Here is a 17,481-nt window from a genome sequence, read left to right on the forward strand (position 1 = left end):
GTAAACCCAGAATGGTAATTACTTGTAGTGATTTTTTTAAAAATCAGATTTACTTGGTGAAAATATTTTCTTGGTTGTGATGAATGACTCTAAAGAACTAAAAACACAGCCAGTGCTGTTGGCCAGGCACTGGAGAGTTGCTTCTGCCTAGAGATCTGTAATTATAACATCTTGGGTTACTGTGCTCAGTGGTGTCCACTCATGTCGTATGCTTGGGAACCATGAAAGAATTTTCTTTTCAAGTCTTAGCACATCATTTTTTCCAACATTGATCAAAGGTTGGCAAACTAGCATTATATACATAGCTAGGGTATTCATAACCATCTTACATTCTTAATCTTTTGGCTATTTGGTTGAAATATATCTACGCCTCTTAAATATTGAAAGCATAATATCCTTTAACCTACAACCGCAGAGTTAAAATGAATTTTATGTGAAATATTTAGTTGTGGGCCACATCTTCAGCTTTTTATATGCCACAGTGGTCTTGCTCCCCCCCCCCCCTTCCATTGTCTGATAGTGAGGTCATTTTCAGTCCTCTGAGAAATTCTATTCCCAGCCAGATGCGGCTCATATATTAAAAGTAGCACCTGTGGCTAATATCACAGCAGCTTACCATAAATTTACATGGTAACTAGGATTATATCTGTCAAGACTGTTAAAAAACATCTAGATTTAATTTGATTTCCAGTATTGTAGAAGCTATCCAACATTTTGCTTCATAACTATATTTTAAAAGTTAAAAATCACTCCATTGTTAAGTTTTATAGCACTCCTAGTGCCCATTAAGTTGATTTGTTCAATGGAGGTCAGAGTAAAGCAACTTGGCTACATTAAGATCGGAAACCAACCCATTTGTGACAAATTTAGTCCTTTCGTGTGAATCTTCTCAACGTCTCTGCGCTGATTGGATTCAGGTGTAGCTTATGTCAGTAGCATTTAACCTCAAAAGAATGAGCGGTGTGATTGGATTGTTGTAAATTATGAAGCATTTTGCCTTGGGTTGTTTAAGTGTGACTGTTGACTCTGCAGCCCATGCTCCACTGCATCTTCCTATCCTGCATGGTGTGTTTTAAAGACATCTCAGAAAATTGGAGGCCCATGTGCTTATCCCTTTCCCTCCTTTATGTGACCCTTCTTAAACTGCCCTAGTCCCCATTATCCTTTGAGTCATCTCCCACGTGTTATGATTTGCACACCTGCAGTTATAAAATAATTTTGGAGTGTCATTATATCATGTTGTTCACCAACTTTCCAGCATTTATGAATACAATAATGATTCACTGTAAATCAAAATAATTTACAAGTAACAGAGAATATGCTCCTACAAATAAGCATTGAATGATCAATTTCTGTGGTGTCCTCCCATTTCAGATGGTTTCTTGAAAAGAAACTGGTAACATATTTCTTTGTATTTGCAAAAAAATTGATTCATAGACCAGAACTGAATTAAAGATTAAATTCAACCTTCGGGACATTTTGTAGTTTAAACCATGTAAACAAATATGAACCAATTAAGAAGTAAGCAAACTGTGTTTCTTAATTAAAAGTTGCAGTTGGCTGGCAGTAATCTTGTTCCTGAGTGAGACGGTGATGTTGAGTGTTGGCACTGAGGTTAGACCAGGGTGCAGCTTCTCCGCTCCGTGTCCATCATCCTGAGTTGACGTGTTTGCTTTAAATTGAAATTAGTGTAGAACAACTTTCTGCTGCTGGTCACTTTTCTAGAGGGAAGTTTGTAAGCTCTTTTTGAGCCCAAGTGTCACCAAGAAAGTGGAACAGCAGCCAAGAATTATACTGGAAAGCTGTGATGATGGAAGAAATGATGAGGAAAGAGACTAAAAGGATGACTTAGTGTGTTACCAGGTATAATTAGTCACTTAACAGAAAATGCTCTTAATGACCAGCTTGGAACCTTGTAAAATTCTTTGCGGGGGGAATTGTGACATCTTGTTTTTGTGTCTCTAGGATAAATTGATTTCCTTGGACAACTTAGGTGCCCGACTTGTGAATCTAGATGGCTGTTGTGGTGTCTACTTGAACATTACTGAAAGGAGGAGTGAAAACATCAAGTGGATGTGTCCAGCAGCTTCTTGATTGCTTTCCTCTCCCCATCCTTTACCTCTTTTTTGTGGGTTGGGGAGCACCAGGGATTGAACTTAGGGGCACTCAACCCACTGAGCCATATCCCTAGCCCCATTTTGAATTTTATTTAGAGTCAGGGTTTCTCTGAGTTGCTTAGCGCCTCACTAAGTTGCTGAAGCTGACTTTGAACTCGCAATCCTCCTGTCTCAGACTCTCCACCACTGGGATTACAGGCATGTGCCATCATGCCCGGCCTCTCCTTTGCCTTTTTACAGCTCTTCATGTTTGACCTGTCTGGGCTCCCCCACCACACTGAAAGCTGGGGGACAGCCCCTGTGATGAGGGCCTAGACTCTGAGAAGGTGCTTGTGCACAGTGGTGGATTGGTAACTGTGGATAGCACATACTTTCAGGAGCAGACTGTTGGGAAGGTTCTGGAATTTCCAAATACATTGAAGTTTCCAGATCCTGTACAAAAAGCAGAAACTTAAGAAATTGATTACTTTGCTGTCCAGGATTTTTTTTCTCTTCAGCTATCCATTCCAGTTAGAAGCAAATGTTTGGTTTTGTTTCCAAAGGTATCAGTTGATGTTCTGAAAGCAACAGGAATCATGAAGTTGCTGGGGATGAGGCTCCCTCACCAAGTAGCCTTCTTTGTTTTGACTCACAGTGGGCCCAGGAGTTCTCTTTGCCCAATGACCAAACATGACCTTAGAGAATAGTTTTGAGAACAGAATTTAAACTTGAAGATGACCTGCATATTTTTAAAGGGAAGTATTATTTCCCCAAAACTCAGAAATGAGTTAAGATCCTAAAGCAATCATTGAAGTGTCCAGTGCCAGTTTTTATCACTCATTAATGCCATATTACCTTAAGTGGCTTAGATAGAGGAGAAATGGCTGTAATTTAAAACCAAACAGACCAATGTTATAGCAATAAATAGGTATAAAATACTGTTGCATGCATTGACTTATAAGGCAATATTTAACTTGGTTCTTTCATAAATAACATTCCATGTTGAAAAATGAAAACTGTGGTATTAGCTGCATTTTTATTTAGAATTTTGTTTTAAGCCACATAAAATTCTCTTGTATAATTGGGTTTTCAGATTATTGTATGAGAGTAAAGTACATATTTCTTCTAATGAAATCCTTATTTGGCAAAATTTGGCAGTTATAGTTGCTATTTGATGAGCAAATATATATATCCATTTTATATGAAAAAAATTTCCATTCCTGTGCACAGACATTTATTTCTTAAATACATGCAACTTTTCCTTCACTAAATTATTAAAAATGTGTTTTATTTGAGAAATAAATTATTTCATTGTACCAAGACCATGTAATAAATCTAATATTGCAATATTCTAGGACTATAATTAAGAATAGATTCTGCTGGTAAATGTTGGGACGAGGCAAAGAAGGAAGTTACAATACATTGCCTATTTACCAATTAGCCATTACCTGCCAAAAGCACATCAGACCCACACAGCGGACATCCGCTAATCCAGTGGTTAGCCATTCCAGGCTCTAATGCACACTGTTTTACACGTTAACGGTTTTGAAGTTCCAGGCCAAAGCTGACCTTTCACATGTGCTCCGTTCACAGTAGGAATCTCCACTCACTGCTTCCTGTCAGAATGGATTATGGTGACACAGCCCAGGGCTCACTTTGGCTGCAATTAAGTTTTTGATCAGAATTATTTCGTTCACAAACAATCACATTTGTTAAAATGTTACATCTGCCCTGAGAACCACTGGCAGCCTCTCATTTTATCAGTGTGATGTGAGTGTAATTCTTCATTTGTTTTTCATAAAGCGGCAAGCTATCTTATGTATGTTATTTAATTCTTTTTTTCTTTTCCTGGTTTCTGCCTTTCATTTCATTGGGTTTCTGGAAGGAAACTCCATTCTGAAATTAGCACAAAGCTACGCAAAGACTTTGGGAATTTGAATGGAATTGTTTTTGGTGCAGAACAAAATTATTCAGTTGGGAGCCAAGACTCAAATATTATTTCCAAAAATTGTTGGTAGTAGTTCTGTTTCACACATGAGGAAATGTTTTGGCTTGTGAGTGTGGGGGTTTGAGGGCTTGATTCTGGGTCCACAGTTCTTGCCGTCTCCGTGCCACGATGCCTCTGCCTTTCAGCATTTGTCATCATGCATATCTCCAGGTCTGTCACCATTGCCATGGGCTTTGGTGCCAGGAGTGGAGACAGCTCTGGTTCCCTGACAGTCGTCTCCCGAGGCTCTTTGCCTTGCTTTTAAAAGTCATTTTCTCACTAAGAAATGGCAGCAGAGGTAGTACTAAAGGAGCCTTTGCACCAGCTGACCAATTTCTGTCTATAAAATGGTGTATCTACATGACTTCTGAGTTTTACAGCCGATTTCCACTCTCTGACGAGGGTGTCATCTCACCCTCTGTGACCCTACTAATTTTGGAGAGTCTTTTTGCTTGGTAGTTTGTATATTGGGTGGGGTCCTTCGCAGCACAAGATTAGAGTTTAGAGTGTGTCTCAGAATGGAAGTTAACCTTTGACTCAGTTTAGTGTGAGGAGAGGCTGGGAAGTGGCAGCAGTAGGGAGAGCTGGAGTTGGGAGGCTGGGAAGTGATGTCTGAGAGGTTTCGAAAGTTTTTTTTTTTTTTTTTTTAAGAGAGAGTGGAGAGAGAGAGAGAGTGAGAGAGAATTTTTTAATATTTATTTGTTTAGTTTTTCAGCAGGCACAACATCTTTGTTTTTATGTGGTGCTGAGGATCGAACCCGGGCCGCACGCATACCAGGCGAGCGCGCTACCACTTGAGCCACATCCCCAACCCCATCGAAAGTTTAATTACTTAAAAATATACATATGTATTAAAAGTATACATACTGGGCCGTAGCTCAGTAGTAGATCGTCTGCCTAGCACATGTGAGGCACTGGGTTCGATTCTCAGCACCACATATAAGTGAATAAATAAAATAAAGGTCCATCAACAACTTAAAAATTTTAAATAAATAAATAAATAAATAAATAAATAAATAAAGTCTACTTCATAAGGTCACCAACTTGAGATCATGCATAGGAATTTTATGGCATGATGCCAATCATTGTGTAAATGTTTAATAAATTAGAACATTTTAAAAATAAATTATACTTTGTATATATTTAGGATGCCATTGAAAGAATTTATTATCAGATTTTTAAAATATTGCATTAAAACCTAATCCATTTCTCATTTGTTTTGGCATAACCAAACTCATTCACTAGTGCATAAAACTACAACTGGCAAAACAAAAAAACTCTCTTTATTTAGCTATGATATTTTAAGCATTTTAATAAAGTAGTACTAGCTGCACATCTAAATAAATGGAATGAGGTAAGTACTGGTTATATTATCGTAACCTTCATTTTCCTTCTTGTCATATTTGTGAGCAGATTTTTCTTAAGTCCATTATTATAATAGTTTTTATTCTTTCAAAAATATCATACTTGGGATATACCTGGCCACATATACGATTTTTTTGTTTTTGCTTTTTTGTTGCTGGGAATGGGTCTCACTCTGTTGCCCAGGCTGGCCTCAAACTCCTGCTGGACTTAAGTGATTCTCTTGCCTCAGCTTCTGAAGTGACTGGGCCTACAGGTGCACCTCATCACGCCCAGCTTCATACTTATGTTTAAAGGAAAGATGCTTAAGGAAAACAATGAATAGCATTAAATTTTGAGAGAAAACTCTAACTTGCATTCAGCCTTAGGTAGGCAGCAGGTATACTTAAGTTTCTTTTATCTGTCATTGTTCTTTTTTGCCAGTCAGAATTTGTAACTTTATTAAAAGCTTACGCTAAGGCTGGGGTTGTGGCTCAGGGGTAGAGCACTTGCCTAGCACATGTGAGATACTGGGTTTGATCCTCAGCACCACATAAAGAAAAATAAATAAATAACCAAAGTTTTTAAAAAGCTTATTCTAATATAGCCATTTTCTTAGTTTCAGGTTTTGTTGATTTGTTTTGACATTCTGAAAATTTTAGAAGTTTGTATTCATAACCTGAGAAGCCCATATTAATGTATATGGGGCATCTGCTGGGTCGTAGAAGGACGCTTCATCTTCTTTGGGGGATGTCTTTAGGGAAATCTGGAGCAGTCAGGAGAATGACAGGAACAGAGTGTCCTAGTCTCTACAAAAAAGACAGAGACCACTAGAATTCTACACAGCACCCATCATGTGTAGACAACTCTGCAGGTCTAAAAACCTTAAATCCACATAAGGAAGGCACAGCCTTCTGCCTACTGTGAGCAGAAGCTTCACATGAAATATACAAAAAAATTCAAAAATCCTCTTTCTGGAAAGACTGAGACAGACATCTGTGACTTGGGTCTGTCTACCAGTATATGAATCTGAAAGATAAGTTGGATGTTTGATTACCTTAAAGTTTTGCTGAAGCTTGTAAAAAACATTTCTCAGGCCCCACATAGGTCCTTTAGGCCAGACAGAGAACCCTGAATTCTGTTCCAAGTACCCTGGAAAAAACCCTCGCTCCTAAATAATATGATTGTTGGCTTTTGGGAGATCCCACAATGTGCCGAGAAGAGAAGAATCTTTTTTAAGTCACCAGGGAACATAACACATTTCTCCTTGTGGTGGTCACATAGTGAGAGGAACTCCACTTGTCATTGGCCCAACCCTTCCTCCTATCTTGAGGAAGCTGAGGCTGAGAGGGAGCAGTAACTATCCAAGGTGAGAGAACTTGGCCTTTTCCTTTTCAGTCTGTGGGATTCCCTATGTCACAGGACTCTGGGTACTTTTCCATTACATTCTGCACGGATCCAGAGAGACTTAAAGCAGAACACCATGTTTGTAAATAAAATGAATTCAAATTCTAAAAATTGTCAGGCCTGCTTTTCTGAGCCTCAGGAATTTGGGGCAGGTAACTCATGTAGTCCCTGCCGGCTCCAACCCTCCTGGTCTCCTGAGGCATCGCTCCCCAGATTCTGCACTCCTCTCAGAGCCACCCTAGTTTGAGCTCATGCCCACACCTCACAGTCACAGCACAGTGTATTTTTATTATGAACCTGGATTTGTAACTGGTCATAGTTCCCAAGCTTTCATGAAAGAATGCATCTCAGCACTCCAAGGTAAGAATGGCTCTCAAGTTAGTACTGGGTGCTTGTGGTGAGATTAGGCGACCAAGAAGGGCAGTGAGACTTTGACCTCATCATGAAACTCTTCCAGTGTCTCAATTTTGAAAACTTTGAGATGTGGGTCATTTCAGAGAAGAACTCTGTTCTCTGAGCACCAAAGAATAAAGAAATATAGAAAGCGTGCTTGCCCCCAACTCCTCCGCCTTCTCACAGCCCCACTGTAAGTGCCTCTTGTGCAGGCCCTGCGTGTAGAGGTTGGGTGGCAGGTCCACAGTCATACGCATGGCTGGATGTATTTTGAGCACAAGAATTCATTCGGGGGCTGGGGATGTGGCTCAAGCAGTAGCACGCTCGCCTGCCATGCATGTGGCCCGGGTTCGATCCTCAGCACCACATACAAAGATGTTGTGTCCGCTGGAAACTAAAAAAAATAGATATTAAAATTCTCTAAAAAAAAAAAAAAATTAAAAATTAAAAAAAAAAAAAAAAAAAAGAAAGAATTCATTTGGTCCCCAGAGAAATCTGCTCCGGGAATCTCTCCACAACATACTCTGCCTGCACCTTGGAGGATGTGACAACAGTGTCCCTGCTGGCTCAAGTCTGGTGGATAGATTATTTGTTCCAGAGGTTTAATTGTCATTGTTTGGCACAACAAATTGTTAATACCTGAAATAATTGGTTGTTTTAAAAGGTGCCCTGGTAAGGGACTTTATCATATTATCTAATGTTTTCTCTAAGACTTCTCATTCATCCCATAAAACCCCAATTATGCAATTACGCTTTTAATTTTGTCTCTGAAACTCTGCAACATATATTGGGAGAGAGTTCAAAGAATCTTTATGTTCAGAAAGTCTGGTTTAAAAGATATATTTGGTTTATACATGTCTCTCTTCTACTTGATTGAACCATTTACATAAAATACTTTCTAAAACAGAGTTACCCACTCTGAGATTATGAAGCATCTAAAAATTAGGAAAATCATGGAGCCACATGGAAAATGAGTAGGATGTTTTGTTATAAAGTGGTTTGGTTCAGGATACACAGATAAATGAATGTTATAACAATTGTGGGGAAAAAGGCACAGGGAGGAAATAAAAACAAAATATATAATAGCTTTTTTCCTTTTTCTAAACCTTCTGTAATACTTTTCTCTTGTAATTAAAATTTTAAAATAAAATTCACTGCAAGCCTATTTTTGCTGCAATTTACTTTTAGAGACAGGAAAAAATAAAGTACAATCTGACATTGGGGGGTTGTACCTACAAGCACACACATAGGCTTTGGAGTTGGACATACTTGAATTTGAATCCCAGCCTCACTTTTATGCAGTGCGTGACCAGGCAAGTGGTTCACCTTCTCGGAGGCAGTTCTTTCCTCTGGTAAAATAGGAATGGTAAACCTGTTCACAGGGTTGTGTGTATGACCTGGTGTAGAGTAGATTTTTAAATAAATAGTCACTGTATCTCTCCCTTTCCTTTGTCCTCAGACCTAACAGTGAGAATCAGTGGTCAGACCAATAGCCCTGAGATCCAGTAGATCTGCAGTCAGCGAGAATCAGTTATGTTCAGAAGAGGAGCTTCTTCATCAGGAGAGTCTACTCAGGTGTTTCCATATGAATGATGAAAATAAAAAAAGTAACATACACAGAAATAACCAGAACACACTCTTCTTTGTGTATACTAGATGATATCATTACCCAGTTAATTTTTTTTTTTTTTTGGTGCTGGGGATTGAATCCAGAGCCTTGTTCATGCCAGGCAAGCACTCTACCAATTGAGCTATATCCCCAGCCCTAAAACTTTTGTTTTGTAATTAAACATTAATTACTGTGTGCGTAAGGGCTCTGTGCAGTGTGATTGGTACACATCACCTCCTCTTACCCAACTGAGTATGTATCTTGCTCAAGTGTGGAGCTCAGGTTTTTGATTTCAGATCTAATAATCTTCCATTATATTGCACTGCTTCTTATATATTTGAGGTATTTTTTTAAATGGCCTATTCTTTGCAAATCAGATATTTAAATAACTGTAGTCTATCCATTTCCCTATTGAACACTTAGATTCTTTCCAGTGTTTGCTATTATGGTCAGTTCCAGTAATAATTTGACTGCAACTTGTGTACAAGTTTGTCTCCTTGTGCATGGATATGAGAGTTTCCATAGGGCATAAATCTAGAAATGGAATTGCTGGGACAACCTTCTGGTATACAGATTAATAAAAATGAAAGTTTACAGGACTTGTTGACAGTCACATTGTAGCTCAGGGCTAGGCTTTATATTATCAGAGAACCTGTGCTTATGTACAAGGCCAGTTAACCCATGGCAACCTGAGCCCTTGACATTTCAGAACAATATGAGCTATATTTGAAGTGATTCTGAACAACTGGGAAGGTATACATAAGATACAAAGATCATGGAAGCAATTAGCAAGTAGGGCCTCAGTCCAGCTTATGAATACTTTAGGCCTCCAAAATACCCATTATTAACAAAAATTCACTGTTGATAGCACTAAACTTAGAATATCATCAATACTGCTTGTATTCTCCTGCCTGAAATTTTTACAAATGTGCATGACATCAAGTTTAAACCCAAGTTAATGAATGTCTATTGCCTGAAGTTGAGTATGGTGGTGCATGCCTGCCGACCCAGGTACTTGGGAGGCTGAGGCAGGAGGATCACATGCTCAAGGAAAGCTTGGGAAATTTAATGACACTCTATCTCAAAAATAAATAATAAAAATGGTTAGGGCTATAACTCAGTGGTAGACTCCTTGCCTGCATATGCGAGGTCCTGGGTTCAATCCTCTCTATTGCCTCCAACCCCCAAAGAAAGGATACTCCAAAATTAGATTTTCCTTTCCAAATCAAAAGGTTGTTGGTTGTGACAGAAGTGTCACTACTTGCTCTCTCCATTCCTGTACAAATACTTGTGAGAGACTGGAAAATGGGGATGGTCAGGTTTCCTGGGTTGTGTGCCCTTGGGGATGGCAGAGTTGTGTTAGGTGGACCACAGCAGAGCTGGGATTAAAGAGCAGATGCCTGCACACGCTGGTCCTGTCTCATCCCCTCATGTCTTAGTAATCTCGTTGTTCAGTGAGGAGTCCTACTTTACACTGATCTTTTTGGGCAAAGATAATTATATATATTTGCCTGGGTAAGCAAATTGATAAACTTGTAATAAAGTGTATCAGACCATTTCTTTGGCAGGACCGACCAGAACAGCTTGTGAAGCAGAGCCATTTCCAATGGAGCATGAAAAGCTTTGAAAATTCTCAGTAACAGCAGAAAGCAATATTTGAAACCACCCTTAAACAATTGTTTGTTTTCCTCTTCCCCAACCAAGTTTATAAAAATTTGGTCAGACAGGCGTTTTGTTTTGATTTAAAATATTTTCAGTGAATTGTTATCTGCCGAATGCACATGTGTTCCTGCACTTTTTCTTTCACGATTGAAACTTTAAACCTTTCCCTCAAGTTCCTCTGAAAAGTTCCCTGTACCTAGTAAGGTTTTGCATATGTGAAGCCAGTGAGGGGATTCCGACCTTGGAGAAAACTTGCAATTTGAAATCTGCCTGTATGGTCGTATGCCAGAAATGAACATAGCCGGTGCCATATTGGGCTCTTTGTCCTTTTCTTCCTCCAGGAGTCCTCGCCCTAAAAGACACTGGTTAATTTGGGCATCTCAGTTTGGTGAATCAAATCATGAATCCTCTCTGTGAGCACGCTAAGAGATAGGATTGATGCACTTACAAAAACTTGGCTCATGGTAAGCCTCATAATTTGTTTTAAAGAATTACCTTTTCAGTGACATTAAAAAGCAAAAAAACAACCCAAAAGACTGTGGTTTATAACACTGCACCTGGCCCAGATTGTACTGGATGAGTCCATAGTTGCTTCACTGTAAATGATTTTGAGGGTGGAATTCTTGGATTGTTTTCTGTCTTGTAAGCCCTTGACATTGTGCTGGTACCTGTGTGCTCACAGACTCCCTGACATGAGAAAGGACGGCTCAGCCTCCCACTGAAATGCAGGTTGGCTGCATTTATTCTGCATGTTCCTAGAATGAGGAAATGATATGACAATAAACAGAAATGCCCTTGCTGAAGAGAGAAGGGAAGCTGGTGTTTATCTGGTCAGGTGGTTTAGATTAGCTGTGATGCGGCTCTGTATTATGTTACTTTAAATCATTGTGTCCCAACAGGACATAAATTATGAAGATTGTTACAGTATGTTTCATCCTATGTAAGATCAACAAATTGGAATAATTTTTTTATAGGAAAATCACAGTGCTTTTGGCAAGGCTATTGAAGCCTTTAATTTGACTTGAGTATTTCTCAAATATTATTGCCTAATATATAAAGTATGATTTGCATAAGGTATGAAATAATAAACTTTTAAAAACAAAAGGGAAGAATTTCTCTGTAGCAACTGCATGACATGGCAGAGCACTCCCACTCTATCATATGGTTTTTGCCCCAGTGTTTTGGAGCTGGTTGCATTACAACCGTTGGCTGTGGCGAGACGTGAAGGAGCTCTGCCGTCTTGGTGCTGAGATGGAGCTCTGCTGCGTGTAGCCTGCACCAGCCTCACCTGCCTGGAGAAAGGGACTGCTGTGCGGGGACCCGAGTGGGAGTCTGCTCTGAGGAGGAGAGCACACGTTCTTCTTTACATATAATCAGAAAATCAATTTTTTTCTTTCAGGATAGTAATTATAAAACAAAACAAAACCAAAACTTAAAAAATAAATAAATAAAAATAAAAACTAAAAACAACCCCCACAGATCAACAGCTAAAATTAAGCTAATTTATGGGAACATTGAAAAAGAATGGACTTAACCAACTTTTCCTATGTTTTCTCTATTATTCATCATTTTCTGAGTAATTAGCATTATCTGTGAATTTTTGGCAGACTTATAATTTCTCATTGTATTTAGGATGCAGCTAAATTTGTATTTAGGATGCAGCTAAATTCATTCGGCCTCACAGAACAAATTTTCTAGATTAAAAAAATGGCACGAAATTGCTTCGTGTCTGATTCAAGCAAATGGGAACCTGTTTAGAATCTCTTCGTGGCACATTTTCTGTGCACAGCACTCTGCATTTTTATGAGGCCTCCTTACACCCCACAGTGAAGTTCAGAAGTAGTCTCAGATTTACAGAGACTAGTAGAGGTGAGAGAGGTCTGGGATTTGCTCAATGCCATGGATCTGGACGTGGCTGAAGTTAGAAATTTTCAGGATACAATGATACCACCCACCAGACTTGCAAGTCTTTGATACCAAAAATAGAGTTGAGTGCTAAGCTTACTTGACTCTCTATGTGGCCTTAAGCCCTGAAATCTTTCTTTAATTATTTAGTAATACCATTTAAAACAAAAACAAAAAAGTCCCTTCTTTCAGTCTTTAAGGGTAAAAATTTAACTCTCCTTAAGCCTCCTCCTCGTAACAGGTTGTGATAAATTCTGAATATATTTGTGGTTTGCTTTAGCTCAGTGTCTGAAGACAGGTTCAGGGACCTTTCCAAGTTCACAACCTGTGAGTGCACTTTGAAACCAAAACAGATAACTTACGAGATGGTCTCTTTCCTGGGCTGCTTTTTGCTGGGCACAGTTTTCTGAAATGTGTCTCTGGCAGGCTTTTCTCTTCCAGGATGCTTTGCCACTGTCTGTCACTGGAGGTTCTCTGTGGAGTTATCATGATGTCCAATTGGGCTCCAACATTGGGGTGATGTATTTTCTTACAGAGAATATTGGCAAATGTTGCAGCAACCGTGCTTAAAAACTCTTAAAAGGGGAATTGATTCCCAGCTTATGATTCAGTAAAAGAGAGGATAAATACTTATTCGTTGATGTTTCGCAGACTTCTTTGTACCGTCAGCTCTTTTGTGATTTGAAGTGGGATGATACTCTATTTTACAAAATGTGTTCTATTTGTAGAAAATGTATTTACTGTACAATTAAGCCAAAATAGGTGTTCCTTTGGTTCTTTAAAATATTTTTGAGCCCCTCACATGATGGGGAGTAGGTGTTCTGACTGCCCCGAGACCTTGTTTTTTCCCTCTACCCTCTTGATTATCATTACAGGATCTTGACTTTCAGTTTAACCTGTCCCAATGGAATGGAAGCCTTTTTGCCCTTTCTCTCTCTCTTTTTAAAAGTGGATGCACTAAGATTCTTTTCAGTATGATAACAGGGAAAGACAGTTTCATGTCAGATATAAACTGGAATTACATGATGTTAGTAGTAGTTGTGTCTCTTGAAAGGAGCCAGTTGATTATAAAGAAGAAAAGCTAGTAAGCAGACTGCCATTTTGCATATCATTCAATTTTTAAAGATGTGTTTGGTCAGATACTCTGTATCCTCTTGGCTTAGATACTTGGAGTAGAAACTTAGGGATATTTTTCTGTATGAAGTTGAATTTTTATAAACTTTATAGTGATGAAAATACCAAGGAACTTAAAAAGGGATTGCTAAACCAAAACAAAAAAACTTCCGTAGTATTTGAATTACTTCTCACCTCATGAGACCCTGAAAGCTAACGAATGGGATTATCAGCAGGTTAGGGAAGAAAGCCTTGATCAGGCCGAGGGTTGGTGATAAAGAGCAGTCCTGTGCCCAGCGTGACCAGCGAGGCTTCAGAGGCTATTTTGGTGTCAGGTAACTCCAGTAAGTGGCTTCTGTGGTGGATTCCTCTTGGGGGCGGTTTTGAAACCAGTGTTTTGGTCTGTATTAGAGGGAAAGAGTGGACAGAAAACTGGTGAAATGTGCTGATTCAAAGGGAGGAAAATTGAAGGATTGTGAGAAATCCAAGAAGCAGATAATCGGACTGGGCAGATCAACTGCCCAGTAGTAACCGATGAAGATACAGGCAAATGTAATTTAAACTTATGTTCAGAGGAATTCGGAAATGAGTAGTGTCTTTCAGGGAAAAAATCATCTTGGCCAGAATGTTTTTGGCACACATTAGCTGTGTTGAAATCTATCTAGTTGGAGAATTTTCACTAAAAATGGAGAAGAAAGGGCCCTTAGGTAACATTGTGTGTAGAGATGCTTTATGATGGTTAAACTCTGTTGCCTGCAGAAGGTGGACTTAAATTAGTAGAACCCTGTCAAAGGGGAACCTTCCTAGCTGGGAACTCAAGAAGAATTTACTAATGTAATGACACATCCTAATTCTGCAAAGGAAAACTGTTTTGTGCCTTGCTTTTTCATGTAATGGTATATATTGAAGATGTATCATGTCAAGAGCTGCCTTATTTTGCTAATTGGCTGTTTAGGACATTATGGCAATTTCGAGAAATGGTGACTTAAGAACTTTTTTTTTAAAGGTTCTAAGATGTTATGGTCTGTGAACACCGTGTTTGAAGGAAAAGTTTAGAAGTGTGCATGCTATCTCGCAGGTGGTGTACTTGATTCCACTAGCTGAGGGGGAACTAATTTAACCCGAGGCATGGTAGAGCATGCTTGTCTTACAGTGGCTTGTGGACATTTTCTCTGGTCCCTGGGAAAGCCAGGTCAGTTTTAGAGTTGGATGTTCTTGGTCTGAATTACTGGAATGGTGAGCTCTGTAGTGGATCCAGTTGAGGTCTGGTAAACTAGTAGCCCAGCATTGGTGGGTTGTGTCTGCTCCCAGACACACAAAATAGACGGCCCAGGCAGTGGTCCTCAGGACAGGCCTTTAGTCCTGCTTCCTCAGGGAGATAGGGCCACCTGCTGACACCCACTCAGAGAAACAATTTTAGAGATGCTTTTGGTTTCCTCAGCCTTGCAAAGGTGAATTATTATTATTATATTTTTGCCTTCAGTTTGGTCTTCTAGGTCTGAATGGGATTCTTCTTTTCTGGCCACAGACATTATTATGTTGAAGTGTTGTTGATGATGACACTAACATTAACTGAATACCATCAGAGTGCCAGGAGTACTGTAAGGGGTGTTACATGAATTACATATGAGGAAACTGAAGCTTGTTTAAAAGGTCGAATAACTTCTGAGATCACATAGCTAGTGATAGTGGAGCTAGGAGTTAAACCCAGGTCTCTGATTCTGAAGTCTCTGCAGTTGACCTCTGGGCTCAAAATATGGCTCAGTGTCAGAGGGAGGAAACAAAAACATGGATGAAATACATCTTTGGCTGGATCTGTTCCTAACAATTCTAGTTGAGAATATTCTCGTGTTGCCTGCAAATTAAGATCTGATGTTTCCTTTGTAGTGGCTAAAACAGTGAATAGTGTTTTTCATGTGAAAGTCATGGTGAGACATGTAATCATGTTTTTTGGGGCACAGATTGCTTTTCCTCAGTACACCAAGCAATGTTATGTGATTGATAAGTCACCAACACCAAGGGAAGGTCCTGTCCTGTGACATGTGCGTGCTTGGCAATGATCTTGCCTTGCATTTTGCTTAATAATTTTCATTATTTTTAATTAAAGTTGAAGAAGTGCAGACTCTAGCTGAAATTAAGGTAGGTTGTGTTGCCGGAATCTGGTAATTACTTTAATTGATCACAAGATAGTTTCCTTGATCACCAATTAGAGTAAATTGCCGATCATGTTTCAAGACGTGAAGAAATGCCCAAACTGATTTATGTAATAGTGTTTTCATTTCTAATCAGACATAAATATCATTTCCTTCCATAGCAATTGTGTTTTTTAAAAGAAGGGTTATAGGCCTACAAACATAGAGGTGATTCATAAACAATAGAGTTCTAATTCATTGAATTAGTAAAGGAAGTATTTAGAGGCTTAATGGAGATTGTACTGGGGAAATTACTTTGGAGTAGCTGGTGCTCATTTTCTTAGTGGGAGATATGTTCTTTTTTAGTACATAATTAAAATAGTCTATAATCAAAATATAAAAGGCAGCTGATTTAAAGAACATATATCAAAGAGAATTGCTCTGAGTAATGAAAGATTCGTATTGTAAATATGTGCTAGACGTTAAGTCTTAGAACTTTAATAAATCATACATGTTATTTGGACTCAAGCTGCATTTTAAATTCAGGGTGCTGTTAAACATTTCACAGACTGATACAGGATTTTTGTTTTGGTTTTGTGCATCTGATAGTCTTTCATAGTTCCATGGAATAAAATGAAACAAAAGGAACTTTAAGAAAAATTAAAGTTCCCAAAGAATACTTGATTTGGGGTTCATGGAAAAATCTTTAATTGCTGATGGTTTGGAGATTTCCAAATGACAAACTTCATTGGCCCAATTTACTGTGATTGTAATGCTTACATTCCTGAAAATGGCAGAGTGACTTAAAAAGTCATACTTCATCATGCATTCATTGACTTGTTCATAAAATGTTTGTAATTTGCAATAGAGGAAAGACTGAAACTATTATCAGCCATTATATGTTATTTGTTGGCCATATGTTTGTTTGAAATGGCCGTGGCTCAACAGAACATGGCTCATAGACAAACTATGCTGTAAATTGGCACTAAAAACCCACCTAAACAGGTAGGCATATGTTAAGAAGTTAACATGAGCCAAAATATTTTAATATGAACCATATTACATACATTGTAGGATCCTTATTCTCTTTGCAGCGGGAACTTCATTTGCATGGCTTGTTCATTTTCTCCCCAAACTAACTAATTTTTAAAAATAGGTCATCTACATACAAATTCCAAAGGCACCAAGTGTATAGTAGGTCAGTTCTTGTTCCTGATTATCACCCAGTTCCCACTCTCTACTTTCCCCACCATTCACTGCTACCTCCATCATTCTTGCATGTTGTTCCAGAGATTTTCTTTTCTTTTGTAGGCAATTCATAGACTGTTGTTATGCACCCTTTTTTTTTTTTTCTTTTAGGAACTTATCTTGGAGGTGTTTCCATGTCAGATGGTAATATCCTCATTTTGCTTAATGGCGGCATAGTATTCCAGTGTAATCTGTAATAATCTGTTTAATTATTTCCCTGTTGATGGACATTTGGCTGTTTCAAATCTATAGCTATAACAAGCAGTACTGCAGTGACTCATTGTGTATGAGTGTGTCTGTAGGACAGAGTCTACAGGCCCGTTTGGTCTAAAAGCTTGGTTATTTTTTTTCCCTAAGGGTATGGACCCCCTCCCCGCCCCCTGCTTTTTGGCATTGGGAATTGAACTCAGGAGTGCTCTACCACTGTGCTGCATCTCCAGTCCCTTTTTAATTTTTATTTTTGACACAGGGTCTTGCTAAATTGCTGGGGCTGACCTCAAACTTGTGATTCCTCTTGAACTTTTCATCAGCCTGGAGTTGCTAGGATTTTAAGTCTGTGCCACCAGGCCTGATGGGTGTGGACATTTT

The 17,481-nt window shown here is 38.9% G+C and overlaps 1 protein-coding gene across 5 annotated transcripts in view; it reads left to right on the forward strand.

Moving 5' to 3' along the window:
* Pcbd2 (pterin-4 alpha-carbinolamine dehydratase 2) overlaps nt 1–17,481 on the forward strand; it is a 48,443-nt gene that overhangs the window by 19,782 nt on the left and 11,180 nt on the right. The window contains exon 2 of one of the 5 annotated variants that reach the window (XM_076855855.2): nt 8,684–8,799. The exons of 3 other annotated variants lie outside the window; for them this stretch is intronic. In XM_076855855.2, the coding sequence (XP_076711970.1) occupies nt 8,758–8,799 (42 nt within the window). In that variant the 5' untranslated portion in view covers nt 8,684–8,757. Of the gene's footprint in view, nt 1–8,683; nt 8,800–10,907; nt 10,960–17,481 lie in introns of those variants that run through there. One more of the 5 variants, XM_076855857.2, reaches the window with a different exon arrangement.

The sequence above is a fragment of the Callospermophilus lateralis genome, chromosome 5 (genome assembly GCF_048772815.1).
Source record: "Callospermophilus lateralis isolate mCalLat2 chromosome 5, mCalLat2.hap1, whole genome shotgun sequence".
Lineage (NCBI taxonomy): Eukaryota > Metazoa > Chordata > Mammalia > Rodentia > Sciuridae > Callospermophilus > Callospermophilus lateralis.